Source organism: Catharus ustulatus, chromosome 12, assembly GCF_009819885.2.
Source record: "Catharus ustulatus isolate bCatUst1 chromosome 12, bCatUst1.pri.v2, whole genome shotgun sequence".
Lineage (NCBI taxonomy): Eukaryota > Metazoa > Chordata > Aves > Passeriformes > Turdidae > Catharus > Catharus ustulatus.
Genome location: NC_046232.1, coordinates 1047325 through 1062433, shown reverse-complemented (window position 1 = coordinate 1062433; position 15109 = coordinate 1047325). Strand labels below are relative to the sequence as shown.

The window sequence follows — 15109 nt, the reverse complement described above, 5'->3', positions numbered from 1 at the left end:
TCGCCCCGCGCCTCGCGAGCGCCGCGCCCGCCCTGCGGCGCTTTCGCGGCTCGCGGCGGCGCTTTTGCGAGCGGCGGCGCTTTCGCGGCTCGCGGCGGCGCTTTCGCTCGCGGCTCGCGGCGGCGCTTTCGCTCGCCGGGCGGCGCTTTCGCGAGCGCCGCTTTCGCTCGCCCCGCCGGCAGGGCTGCCGCCGCCGCCACCAGGCTCGCCGGCCGCCCCCTCCCGTCTGCACCGCCGCCGCGTTTCCTCGCCCTGGCCGGCACTGCAGGCCCCCGCACCGCCGGGCTCCCCCACGCTGCTGGCCCCGATTATGCTGGGCTTCCCCCGCTGCCAGGCAGCCCCACCCGCCGGCCTTCCTGCTTCTGCCATGCTCCCCTGCACTGCTAGCCCCAGTTCTCCCGGGCTCCCCCGCCCTGCTGGCTCAGGCTCTGCCGCCCGCCCCCGACACTGCTGGCCCCGCCTCTGCCAGGCTTTCCCACCTCAGCCGGGGCCGGCCGGGCTCCAGCTTGGCTTGGGGCTGCCGCGGGCTTTCACTTCCGTGTTGGCAGCTTTTAGAATTTTGATAATAGATTAGCCGCCCCGGAATATTAGCCGCACTTCCGGGTTTCCACCAAAATTTTGGTCAAATTGGTGCGGCTTGTATTCGTGAAATTACTGTACATTATATAAGGCACACCGGACTACAAGGTGCACTTTTTTTTTGCCATGAAGATCCATGCCGTGCACAAATGAACGAATTAGTAACAGAATCCCACGATCATGGAGTTTACTGGCAGGTGTTCCATTTGCAAACATTTTTCACAGATTGGCGTAGCCTTTAAACACAGCCCCAGGCACCCTCCCTGTGTGTGGGACCTGGCACTCCTGCCCGCACCCGGCTGCCAAGGCAGGGCTCTGGGTGGCCACGGCTCGGGACCATCCGCGGCTCAGGGCGGCGCTGCCCGCTCCCTCTCTCCCAGCGCGGCTGCTGCTGACCAGGGGCTGCCCACTTCCTCTCTCCCTGTGTGGCTGCTGCTGGCCGGGGGCTGCCCGTTCCCTCTCTCCCCACGTGGCTGTCGCTGGCCGGTGCCACCTGCCGTCACGGCTCGGCTCACACTTTTTTATTGCAGCGAGGAGCTGTGCCGTGTGGAACAAAGTAACGAATTACTGGCAGGTGCTCAATTTGCAAACATTTTTCACAGATTGGCACAGCCTTTAAACACAGCCCCAGGTGCCCCCCCGTGCCACGGGCCCCCGCTCTCCCGCCCGGCCGGCGCAGTTCGCAGCTCCTGGCTACCACCACACGGCCACAGGTCCCGGCTTCCCTTGCCCAGCAGCTGCAGCTGCCATGGGCCCAGGCACTCCCACCTGGTGCTGGCTGACGCAGCTCGGCTTCCCGTTCCCCGTGCGCCCAGGCCGGGGTCAACAGCTCCCTCCCTCCCTGCAGGGCAGCAGAGGCCGGGGCCGGTGGCAGCTCCCTCCCTCCCCGCGCAGCTCCTGCCGGCTGCAGCGACCCACTCCCACCCCTCCTCGCGACTCAGCGCTCCTGCGGCACTGCACCCCCATTGCGGCTCACACTTCTGGGTTGGCAAATTTTGCAACTTTGTACATCAGATAAGGCGCACCGGACTATAAGGCGCACTTCCGGGTTCGGGGGGAAATTTTAGTCAAAAGGGTGCGCCTTATAGTCGTGAAATTACTGTAGTTGACCTGTTAACGTGATAAAGCCAAGCAAACACACAAGCCCAAGTAAATGCCCAAAATAACCAAAATACTTCACTCACCAGAGTATTGCTCTTCTTAATATCTTCTAAACGCTCTAAGACTGAAGTCAGGTTTGGGTCATCTGATTCTACAAACCATATTGGTGATGAAGAGGGGTAAGATTCCTGTTTAAAAGAAACAAACAACACAAGACCCAACAAATAAACAAAAAATCCCAAAGCTTTTAAAAGTCATTTACCCGCAAAATTTCAGAACCCAATATTAATATCACCTTTTATCTTACTCTATGCCAGGTAACACAGGAGCTTTTAGCACCACATTTTTAGGCAATGCAAAGGCAACTGCCAGAAATCCAGCCAACTGGTTGTTCTAGTATTTCAACCTACTTTTGTCTTTCTCAGATGATGGATATACATAAGAATCAGTGCTGAAATGTTTAAAACCTTGGGGGCAGGTGGGGCAGGAGGGAGAAATTTAAAAATGCAGTATGGGTGATAATTAGCAAAAAATGGAATCACAAGCAGTACATGTCAAAGAATAAAACTGATGCTGATTTTTCACATAAGCACAGCTTCTTGCAAAGGAAAGCTGTGAAAGCAAGAAGACCTGGAGTATTTAGATTTCCTCCTCAGACAGGATTACTGAAACTCTTTCAGCACTGACCCACAGACAAGAGCAGTACAGCTCCCATGTCTTGCAGGACAGTTTCACTGGCACACCACAGTGCCAAAAATCTCTTCCAGTTCCAGTTTGCTCCTCACACAGGTTTGGTAACACTGTGGCGATGGAAGATAACATGGAGCTTCCAACTCAACAGCAAGTGTGCCTTCATATCCTCCATGAGTGTGGATTTTACTTCTTTTGTTTGAGTTATTTAAGGTATCCTCCACTTCTCACCCTTCCAATTAAATTTTAGTAGCAGAGGACAAATTGCTGAACCTCAGCTTTATCACCCAGATATTATCTTCATATCCCCAGGTCTTACAAAATAATGAGGGAATTTTAATTTACTTCCCTCACTGCAGTTGAAAAGGGAAAAAAAGCCATCTTTCTCATTCCAGAGACAATAAATTATGCTTCATTCTTCAACAGTTAACAGGCAAGGTTGGAAAACTGGAGAAAAATACAAGCATGTCAGAACTGGCTTTTAATACACTGCATTTCCTAAGTGACCTATCTGAAGTGCTGAACCCCATAAACAAAGCCATGACTAAAGGACAACAGTTTACACCAAACAGACTGACACCAGACTCCAGAGAAGTTCTACATATAGAGCTCTAAAATTCCCACCTGCAAACTGAAGCCTTATTTTTTAACAAGTTCAATCCCCTCAAGTTTATGTACATTTTTTTTTCTAACTCACAGCTAAAAACCCGTTAGAGGAATACATGATATTCCCAGTATCTTTATGAAAACACAAAGTGTTCACATCTTTCATCTTCACTTCAAAGCACACTACACTATACTTTGCTTGCTTTGTACTTCTTGATGGGAATGTTGGTGTAACCTAAAGCCATGGTAGCAGTATTTACCCTACTGCCTTTCTCTTAGCTTCATGAGCTGGACTGAGAAGTGTGGAGTGTGCAATTAAATAGTCATATTCCAAAAATCTAACACTTGAAGTATTTTCTGATACAGCTGAGTAAATATGTTTGCAGTGTTAAAGAGCCTTTCTGAGAAGTGCACTCTGCCCATTGAGTGGACTGAGAACAGCTGGGTCAGACAAGTATTGAGGCACTGGGGCCACAGTTTGCAGAGATTCCCTGGGATGTTCCCACACAAAATAGAGACCTTGGAATGTCTATTCCTGATTAACTAAGGCCTAAGAACTCCAATATCTATCAGTAAAGTCCAGTGCTCAGCTTGCCAAGATTTATGGCTAAGGCAGGCTGACAGATTGGTTCAATCCCTTCCTTCGCACAACACAGAACCCGAGTGCATTTTCTCCTCAGTTTCACTTGCCACATTAACCTCCATCTCTGAGAGAAACACAGTTGAATTCCCTGTTGCCACTGGGTTTCTAAACTCGTATTTTTAGGAGCTAAACTTCATTAAAGGTCATCAGTACAAGGCCTGAAATACACCTCACTCATTTTTAACAACATGTAACCTCTTGTGAAGTCTTCTGCACTGGTGCAACCTTCTCACCTCAACCTCTCCCACAGCACACGGTCCTGGACATGCAGTGGGAACGTCCCAGGGAATCTCTGCCTCAATACTTGTCTGACCCAGCTGCTCTTGAGACCCACACTTCTCAGTCTCGCTCATCAAGTTAAGAAAAAGACAGTAGGGTAAATACTGCTACCATGGTTTTAAGGTTACACTAATATTCCTATCAAGAAGTACAAAGAGTAAGCAAAATCCGTTCCAGGATTCACCAAGTCATCTGTTTCTTAAAATCCCCGGACTCAACAGAACAAAAATATTCTCCAGATACAGTCACATTTGGGCTGTGCATACATGCACCATTCTGCTAACACGTTTTTTCTCTTTTTATTTTAATCAAACATTTTAAAAATTACAGTAAATTCACGAATACAAGCCGCACTGACTATAAGCCGCATCTCTGGGTGTTGGCAAATATTTCGGTTTTTGTCCATAGATAAGCCGCACACGAATATAAGCCGCTCTGTCGTTCGCAGCGAGGACCCGCGTGCAATTAGTAACAGAACCGCGGGAGGGCGGGGTTTACTGGCTGAGCTAAGGCTGTGCAGGCTCGGCCCGCTAGGGGCCGCTGACAGGGCCAGATGGCCCAGCCTGGTGCTGCCGCTCGGGGCCGGCCGCCGCTGCCACTGGGCTCGGTCACCCCGGGTCGGCGCTGCCCCGCGGTGGCAGGCAGGGACGGAGCTTCCCCCACTCCTACGGCAGCGGCGGCGGGCGGCGACGGAGCTTTCCCGCGCCCGTGGCGCCGGCGGCGGGCGCGGACAAAGCACCCCGCCTCCTCCCCGAGCCACGGCAATGGCTGCGCGGTGCTCCCGCCGGCTCCCCGAGATGCGGCAATGGCGGCGCGCACTTCCCCCCCCCTCCCCGGGCCGCGGCAATGGCTGCGCGGGGCTCCCGTCGGCTCCCGGAGCCGCGGCAATGGCGGCGCCCCCGCCCCGTCGGCTCCCCGAGCCGCGGCACTGGCAGCGCAGCCCCCCCGCGTGCTCCCCGGGCCGCGGCAATGGCGGCGCCCCCCCCCCCCGTCGGCTCCCCGGGCCGCAGCAAAGGCGGCGCCCCCCCCCCCCCCCCCCCCCCCCTTCCTCCCCTGGGCTGCAGCAGAGGAGGGAAGAAGAGAGCTCTCCCGCCTCTCTCCCCACCCCCCGTGCTGCCTGCAGGGAGCCAGGGCAACACGGTAACACTGTAACAATTGCGAAATGCTGGCTTTTACTGGCCGGTGCTTGGCTCGGCACTCTGGCTGGCACGTCTGGGGTTGTAAATGTCAGAAAATTATTAATATATTAGCCGCACCCGACTATTAGCCGTACTTCCGGGTTTCCACCAAAATTTTTGTCAAATTGCTGCGGCTTGTATTCGTGAAATTACTGTATGTTAGTCCAGACCAACACAAGTCTATTAATTGCAAAGATTTATAGAACCACCTGCTAGTCTTCTCTTCTAAATCATATCTGGAATCTGAAGATGGCTTAGAGAGTGAAACTCAACTCTTCCCTGACTATATGCCTTTTTTCTGACAAATTTATTTTTCCTTTCCCCACATGAAGATTTTAAGGAACGACCCCAGAGTAGGACATTGTTTAGGGCAACTAGTATCTGTTCCAGTCTGGGGGCCTACAGAACGATCTCCTCCAAAATACCTGCAGCACGTCTGTCACTAGCCAGGGACAGGACTAACAGCGCAGATCTGTGAACAAGCAATCCCACTGGGAGTTTAAATACACTGCAGTGGCTACTTGAACTCTTACTGTGCTTTATACTCACTCCAATTCCTGCCCTGAAAACAAGCCCTCCTGTAGGGGAGAAAGCCTAGGGCTCCACACTGCCTGGATTATTAGGGTATAGCACACGTGAATGACTATGTCCTAAAAAACATTAACTATTCCAATTTTTAGTCTGATCTAGCTTTTGAAACATGAATGCGCAGAGTGTACTTCTCAGAAAGGCTCTTTAACACTGCAAGCATATTTACTCAGCTGTATCAGAAAATACTTCAAGTGTTAGATTTTTGGAATATGACTATTTAATTGCACACTCCAACTTTATCACAACAGATGCTTAATAGTAAAATACAAATTCAATCAAAATTCCATTTTGTTGCGATGTTTCTTAACTCTTCACACCTACCAATAAATATATTAATTTAATTTAAAAACATGAATGGCATTAAGTTTCTTTAGATCTGTAAGTAATCCATATTTTTGGAACAGCTGATTTCCACGCGGATGTGAGTCACTATATTTTGAAATACAGAATTCACACATGAACTTCAAACATTCTGAACCTGAGATATAAAAAGGCTCAGGGGTTTGTAATAACCACAGCAGGCTAAGCTTGTGGCTTGTAAGGTCAAACAACTGAACTTCACATGAGTTAATTCTGTTGAGAGAATTAAGGTAGCTTTTTTTTCTGTATCTGCATGCTATAAAGAGGTGGATTTGAGCTGCTGTGTCATGTAGGGAACACAGGCTTCCCAAAGACACCATGTCATGAGAGGAGCCCTAAAATAGCAGTTATTTTACTACTAATTGTCAGTGGCTGAAAAGCCCCATGGCTGTGGCCCTTCAGCAGAAAGTTGCCATGCAGTGATTTTGTGCCTGTGCTGTCTCTCAGCTGCACAGGTCTCACCATTCTCAGTACTGGAGAGGTTTTATGTAACTGCTGCTTTTCTGCTGCTCTCCTGCAGCCCAGAGCTGACATCACAGGCAGCATGTTTACAGCAGCACAGATACAATCACAATTCACAGCATCATCACTTCTAGAGACTCTTGTATCAGCACAGCACAGACTGGAAGCTTTGTCAGTGCAAATGCTTCTGCCACAGAATGCAGTGAAATAATTCAGCCTGCTAATAAACACAAAATACAAAGGGAGTAAAGCCCTGCACTCCTGGCATGGGAACAATTTCAAACCTGATCAAAATCATTTAGGGAAACCTCCGTGTTAGAAGAATACACATGGGATCTCACTGCTCAGACACTCCATTACACCCTCTGCAAGGCAGCAAAATGTGACAGAATATTCCAGGAACACACACATTAAGACAGCTTTTCCTGGGCAGGATCTGTCATCTAAGTATATCCTATCTAAGCTTTCTCATCCTTAACAATAAGGCCGTTTCCTTGCAATGTTATATAATCTTTATCCTACTTTCTAAAGCTACAGTGACACAATTTCGACATTACTAAGAGATTTTTAAACGAGACATTTCTAAATTACTACAATAGTGTTAGAATTGTCATGTTGCTACATCAAACCAACACATCTTGCCCTCATTCTTAACACTAGAACAACCTGTACCTGCAGTTTGCTACAAGGTAAAAGAGTAATCATCTCTCCTTGTACACAACTGAGTCATTTTATCACAGTTAAATGGTAGGAAACCGTTTAAACACATGGCTACTGCATTATGATTTAAATCACAGTGACACGGTGACAGTTCTTAATTTTCTTTAATTTCCCGATCATACTAGATGGAAAAAGTGTGGGGGTGGTTTCTTTTAAAAATCCTTAGCATACTGTCTGAACAAATTTCAATCAGTTTTATTTCTTTTCTGTTTTTTAGTTTTTGCAAAATCCCCACCATAGACAGAACCTAGTTCTATTCTTTTTATACCAGATACAACCAGAACTTAGCCAATTTTCCTAACAGTCCCTCTAATATTTATTTTCTCAGTCCCCAAATTTTTCTTCACCCTCCTTTACTTACAAAAAGCAGAACACCAAACTTTCAGGTCTTTTAACCAGCTTAGATACTTGAGAAGGCTGGGAAGAGACATTCTTGCTCACCCAAATCTAGGTAAAGAAGTAAATCCTAATGGAACAAGACATCTCAGAGGCCTAATGCAATCTTCTCAAGGTAAATACATTTGCAGCTATAAACACATGCCAAATTATTGATTTCAAATCACAGAAGGCTTTCCAACTTTGGCCATTTAATTAAACAGCAGAATCAGATCTTTATTAAGGGTCATATACACATCCTACATGAGCATTCAATAAATACTGAAGAATAAACAACAGTTAGCTACACTTCAGTACACATTATTTGCAATTGTTAGTCAATCATTCACCACTTATTTTTCCACCTGTATCAAGCTGCCTTCAGAAGAAAAAACCCACAGAGTTAATATTAACAAAAGTATCAGGATTTAGGAAGATATTCTTAAAGCTAAAGTTTAGCTTGGTGACCATAAAACACTAGTACTTATAGCTACTTAAAACAGCATTAGTTGTGATTACACAACTGACAGATTGTTTCCCACTATTAGAGGCCAAATTTTCCAAAGGCAGCTTAAGAAGCAGTAAGTATTTTCTACCACTAGCAGCTCAAGTGCCAGTGAAATCCACAGGCTTAAGAATCTTTAAAAGCCAGCAGATTGTCATCTGCCCTCTCAATCAATCCTTTATAATAAGTAAGAAAAAAGAAACCATGAAGAATCACTTTCATTGAAAGTACTCCAAACTATTTCCCAGAAACCTCCAGCAACTGAAACCCTCCAAATTTTTATTTTCATACATTCAGATACCACCATTTGCTGTGTTGCATAGATAAAGTCATTGAACATTACAATACTCTAACATTTGCACTTTTAGGTATGAAAAGTTTGTCCTTTCCTAAAGAATCTAACATGCCAGCAATCCAGAGTTCTAAAAGATAAGAGAAGTGTTTGCAATGGAGGGTTTAAAATGAAATTTAGTACTTGTGGTAGCAAGGAAGCAGAGTGAATTTTAAACATCACTACCAAACAAGAGGAACTTGCTTTAACTTGCTTTTCTCCTTGAATTTTAAAATGGTATATAACATGCTACTAACCTGCCCAAAGGCAAGCCTTTGCTTTCCTTGTCTTCCACCCTCCCTGAAGTCTGCCAGGCTCGGTTCAGTGAGAACTCTTGTTCCAAGTCCTGCCTTGGTAAGGCACTGAGTTCAGTTGTGTAGAATACATATCTCTCCACAACACACTCAATTACTGCAGCTCTACTCTCACATCTCATGGTTGTATTGACAGCTACAGCCTCCACATAACAACCCCAGGTGAAGCACCATCCTTGGGTAGGATCCCTGGGATTGCAAGAGCTTAATCACCTTGCACCTTCAGAAGGAAGGTGAAAGAATCGCCTAATCCTGTTCTGTGTCAGCTCTGCTAACACACTCAGTGCTGCACAGGCCAATACTTCAGGAGCACATTAAATCAACACAGTTAACAGGGTCACAGCTGGCCTCTCCCACACTCTCCAGGGAAGGAGGAAAGTGTAGCACAGCACCTTGGTTTAGAATTGTTCATGTCATTAAACACAGCCATGCCAGAGAAGAGAGAGGGTCAAAGGTATGTGCCTCATAGAGCAGAAAGACAATAACAAACCACAACTCCACAGATGGCAGTAAAACTCACTCTGTAACAAGTTGTCTCAGACAAAAATACAGTTCTCTGTACAAATAAGTCCTACCGATTGCAGAAGGTACCACAAAGTAACCAGGAGGAAATGTGTGCTGTGAGAATACAGAATGGCTCTGGAGATCCCTTCTGTCCTCACAAGGCCCTGCTGTCACATCAGTTGTCACAGGCACAGTGTGGGGCTCTGACACTGCACCTTCTCCAGCCACCCTCTGCACAGGGTCCTGAGCACAGCTCCACATCAGCTGAGAGCTCACTCCATGGAACACTTCTTGTAAATTCAGATTATTCAGCAGCCTCTCTAAGCGCCAGTCTTTGCTGACAGCCACCACAGAACTAAGAAGGATCAACACGGACAGTATGGCAATTCACTTGTGCACAAATTATTCCAAAATCCAAGCAGTTTGTAATTTGCACTCATTCACTGGCTCAACCCAAGCCCATAGAATTCTCTAGAAATTATTAGAGAATCTTTAACTTCTTAAAATTTCTATACACCCAAGACAGAAAATAACATTTTGAGGAAAAAAAATCCTGAAACCTTCAGCAACTTCTGGTTTCACACAGGCACATACAAGAGGCCAATAACTTCAAAGTTCGTGGAATATTCTAAGATACTTCAGTGTTTTACTTCCATATCTCTCTGTCCAGGCACACACATCTCTCCCTGCTCAAAACATCTTTACCTGATAAGAAGCCAAAACATCTACAACCAAAGTAGCAAAGGCACAGAACATCACTTCAAATGGTCACAAACATGAATGCAAATGTGGTATTAGAATTCAGACATTTCTTTTGGCCAAGTTTTTACGGCCAGTTGTTCTTCAAATTACCTAATCTATGCAAAATGTCCCAACTGCCAATTCCCATACACAAAATTGCACACAGCCCTGGGAAAAACAGGTTTAAACAGGTTTATCTGATTCTCTTATCAGTTGCCACCACCTCATTCTCGTTCTCTCTCCATATCAAACAAAAGGCAGGAGGCTACTTGTCCAGTGGAAAAAAACCCCACAGAATTAAAACATGAATTTGGAGCATAAAAGAAAAATGCACTCTTCTGATAAAACACAGTTACTGCTCTCCACTGTGAAGCAGCTTTTACTCCTCACATCATCATAATGCAGCATGTAATCTTTCCATTCAAGGAAATTCACAGAAAAAAAAAACCAAAAAACACTCTGAACTCTTTTGTTCAGACCCAAAGTAAAAATCCAGCAGATGTTACTGAACTGCTTCTCCAACACAACCCAACACTCCACGATTGCATTAACAGCAGAGTAAGTCAGCTGTGCAGTCTCTGAGAATGTGCACTAACCTGGAGGGCCAACCTAAGGGAGCTAAGGAACCTTGCTTTGCCAATGTTAACAGCAACAAACGAAGTTAAGCATCCTCCACACTCCAAACTGAGCAAAGCACACAGCACTGCTGGAGACTAATGTCTTGCTGATTGGGAATATGGCTATAGACCTGAGACTTGGTCCAGGTTCTGATTGCAGCACCTCAGAGCAGCAGGATCAAGCAGTCCTGCTCCTCACACACCAACACCCACAGTGTGTTTGCCCCCTCAGCTGGCCAGGTGTCAGAGGCTGGTTTTTGGGAGCCCCCACACACGAGGGGGTCTCTTTAATGCACACCTTACACAGGCACTCCAGCTAGCACTGCACTCAGAAGAAAGTAATTTTGTAAATCTGATTCTCCATCACTCTTTTTACTACCAGTACAGAATCTGATGTGTCCAAATTCCTGCAGGAAGTCTGGTTACCTGAAACAAATTATCAACTCATTCTAATCACCAAGAGTTATTAATTACCTACTTCTGCAACTATACAGGTCGGTTATCATCAACATGAGTGTCACAAAGCCAGAGTAACAAGAAATGCCTTTAGTATGGCTAGAACAGAACTGGTTATAAGTAAGTTATGACATAGCCCTCTCTCACCAACTTAACTCCAGAAAGCTTCCTTGCAGACCTGCCCCCACCTTTATCATTCACACAGTTACTCCACAGTACGCAAAGCCTGCTATCACCTCTGTTGTCACCCAAAAGATCCAGGCTTCTCCTTCTTCCTCTAACTTCAGGAATTTACATCTTTCAAGTGTTCAAATCACTCAGTATCCCCCTTCAGCCTGCACCCTTTCCCCTCTCCAAGAGCATCTTCCTCTCTCCCACCTTTTCCCTTTACAGAAATGCTGTAGTCCAGACACACTGCAGGTAGAAGAATTCTTCATTCTCACCCATGGCTGAGAGAGGTCCTGCTGCTCCTTACACCCGAGAGCATTCCAGCCCCCACTCACCAGGCTCCCAGCTCTCCCCTCACAGCCACATGGACACAGCTGCCCTGATGCTGCTTAGCCACAGTCCTTCAGATTGGAGCCATTGCATGGAACTTTGTCCCCCACATGCAAAACTTCAGTACCACTGAGTTTAACCAGTGTTTACCATTAAGTTAAATACCACAATGCTTACCACAGTTATTTCCTACTTCAAAAATTCATGGAAGCCTGTGGTACGTTGAACACCACAGCTCAGGAACACTTTGATTTTTTTCTAATGCCACTATACAAGTTCTAACAGAGTTATGTTCCTGCCTTCCTGAATACACACTGAAGAAGCTTCTGCAAGATCTCCAACTGCATTGAATTCTCCTGCTCCAAGGGGGCCAAAGATTGTGAGGTCAGAGAGAAAGAAGAACATAGCTCATACTAAATCTTCAGAAATCATCTATTAGCTGCTCTACAGCATTTAGTGCACCAAGATGTCTTGTAAGCAAGAGATAAAGGAAAAAATCCCCAGATGCAAGGTCATTACTGTCATACCACGCTTTGAGATTACAGTTGGATGCAAGACATCAGTAAGACAAGCAATAACTGGTATGCTTGATGCCACCAGAGATCAACTGGGAACTATTGCGATCATATTAGCTTCAAGTGTACTGCATCCAGGCAGACTGATTGAAGATATAAATGCTAAATAGCACCTTCTTAATATAATCAGTCATTCAATTTTCCAGTTGTCTTCCAGGAGTTGGTGAAAGGTTGCTTTTGCTTCTCCAACATAACTTGTAGCTCAAGAAACACTAGAACACATACTAAATCATCAATTGTCATCTCTTAAAAATGGAATATTACCATTCACAGGAAAAAAAAACCCTAATACTCCAGCCAGGAATTTAGGCATTTACAATCCTCCAAAACCTCAAAAAGGCAAGCAACCTGACAGTACTGACCAGTAGTCCACGCTGAGGCATAACTAAAATAGTAGTTATGTCTGGTAATCAACTTCCACAAACATTTGCTCCAATCAAGAAATTTCACCTCCTCTTTTTCTTTCCTAATACTACTACTATGTAGAGAAGTGTCCCCATCTCGGCACCTTGCAGTCTCCAGGAAAGAGTCAGATTTCTCAAGCACACAAACTGCAGGCAGTTCAGTGTGGTGCAGCTGTCAGTGTAACAAGCAGTCAGGGGGAGGCCCAGGGGCTGGTGTCACCCCAGGCACTGCAGCCAGGAGAGGTCAGTGTCCAGTGCCACCCTGCAGTGCCACCCCACCTGCAGCCCTGCTGGATCCAGCAGCTCCCACTCAGTGCTGTGCCAGGACAGCTGCTCCTGCAACTAAACCAGACTGGGAAATAGTCGAAATCAACAAGAAATCACTAAGAATTTCTACATGCCAGCCAGGTCCTTAATGCAGCAAACTCAGTTTCAGCACACAGCCTCTGCTGGTCTGCAAGAAGCAGCACTATCAGAGTTCAGGACACCATCACACCTCCTTACCAAACTCAATACATGCTGAGAATATCAACAAGGCATCAATACACAAAACCTCCTGAACAGCTCACATGAGGAAGGCTGTTGAGTAAAAAGAATGCAATTCTTTCTGCAAATCTTCTTGAATTATCGAAGTGCACACAGAGCTGTTTCAAGGATCACAACAATCCCAGTTCTGAGGTTACTGTATCATCAACTCACACAAGCAAGCCACTGGAAATGAACACAATTTACTGTACATTGAGACCTCAACATATGCCAGCACTCCTATTTGAAGCCCACCACTGTGGCTTTCCAGGATATTTTAGGAGCACCTCATAGCTTATAGGGAGGACAGAACCATCTTTAAAGTCTTGAAGCACTGGGTACAGCCTTTCACATATCACACAACCAGACTGTGGTGTCAGAGAGGTCTTGTCTTCCAGACACAAAAGATTCCTCCTACTCCTTTTTGTAATACTCTTTTTCCAATTACAGTTCTGAAATAAAAGAGAAATCAAAGCCCTCACTACTCTTTCAGTAATTTTTTTGTTAGCTTAATTTTGCTAAATAAAACAATACTAAACCTGGTCAATTCCTCTTGCATGTTATGTTTGATAATAGTTGCATGAGTGCCTTTTTTAAAAATCAAACATCTCTAACCCTATTATCAAGATAAAGCCATGTATGCTTTTATAAAGTCTTGGCATCCATGTGCTGCAAGACAAAGGTCTCAACCTCACTACAGAATGTCTAATTATGTATAAAAAAAATAAATCCATGATTGGAACAGAATGCCTCATTCATTGTGTGGTTAGTACTGTGTACAAATAAATCTTTTAAAAAGGTTACCAGCTGTCTAAGCATTAGTGAGGAGTGAGTTCAATACAAAAATCCTGTGCCTTTGAAGAACTGTCCCAGGTTCCAATACACTCACTCTCTGTATATACCTTCTTGTCAAAAGCTTCACAGGTAACAGCTTTTCATCCCTTCTGGTTTTAAGGGAAAATAAACCCCTCTCCCATCAATTGCAGTTATCTGCAGGCAGCTACCTTTTCAAGTCTTTCACAGCAGCGTCTAACTCCGATTTAGCAGCAGGGTATTTTTCAGCAGAAGCTGCTTCTTCCCAACAGAGAAGCAGGAGTTTACTGAGTCAGCCATATCAGCCAGACTGAATTGCTGAAGTAGGAAGGGTATCACTGCACGTCACAGCCCTATATCTGTGTAGGGCAAACCTGCTCCCACTCAGGACTGGCACAAACCCCCACTCTACCTGCAACGGTCACCTGAGGATACAGTACTTCAACAGGAATTTTGTGTATAGGTGGAGAGATATTAATATCCAGTTTCTCTTTGAAGAGATGACATAGAAAGTACTAAATGTTTTACAGCCATCCAGGCCAGTCCTTTTCCTTGAAATAACAAGAGACTTCAGTGTAGAACAACTCTAGCATACCCTTTGCAATACTATGACCCAAGTCTGATAAGGTACCAAACTGAAACCAGAGATTGTATTGAAGGACACTTTACCTAAAGTCACGCTCAATAAACACACTCCTCTAAGTAAGGCCAGAGAATTGAAGGTTTGATAGTATTTCAAAACATACGTGGAACAGGACAAGGTTTATTGAACTTGATCAACTGGAATAGTGCTGTTAACTAAAAAGGAAACCTGAGAAAAGCAGAAATAAAACTCCAAATGGAGACACTGCTGTTGGCATAACAAAATGGGCATGTGAAGGTACACAGCCTGAACAAGTTCAATAATTAGACAGTTCTCAGGAATAAGCAGCAATGTTTCTGACAGGGGTGACGCCACCCTGAAGTGCCTCTTTTAAAATAATCTGATTAACCATGTAAGCTCTAATACAGGTCACTACCAGAAATAGTGAAGGACAGACTTGGACAAAGTTTGGCTGCCACTCTACAAACAGAGGAGCTGTCAAGTTAAATGTGTCTTGCTTTAATTTCAAGCAGTGCTCAGTGTCACAGATACAGTATCCCTGAGATGCTACAGCCAATACTGAACTTCAGTAGTTCTACAAACTTACACTACAGAGACAATCAGCAAATAATCTCAGTGAGAAATGCCAGTGGCAGACT

At 45.5% G+C, this 15109-nt stretch overlaps 1 protein-coding gene across 1 annotated transcript in view; it reads right to left on the bottom strand.

Annotated features, from left to right (window-relative positions):
- Positions 1–15109, bottom strand: part of LOC117001889 (ubiquitin-conjugating enzyme E2 Q2) — a 48189-nt gene that overhangs the window by 29997 nt on the left and 3083 nt on the right. Inside the window, exon 2 of the mRNA XM_033070575.1 lies at positions 1764–1868. Coding sequence (XP_032926466.1) covers positions 1764–1868 — 105 coding nt within the window. The remainder of the gene's footprint in view (positions 1–1763; positions 1869–15109) is intronic.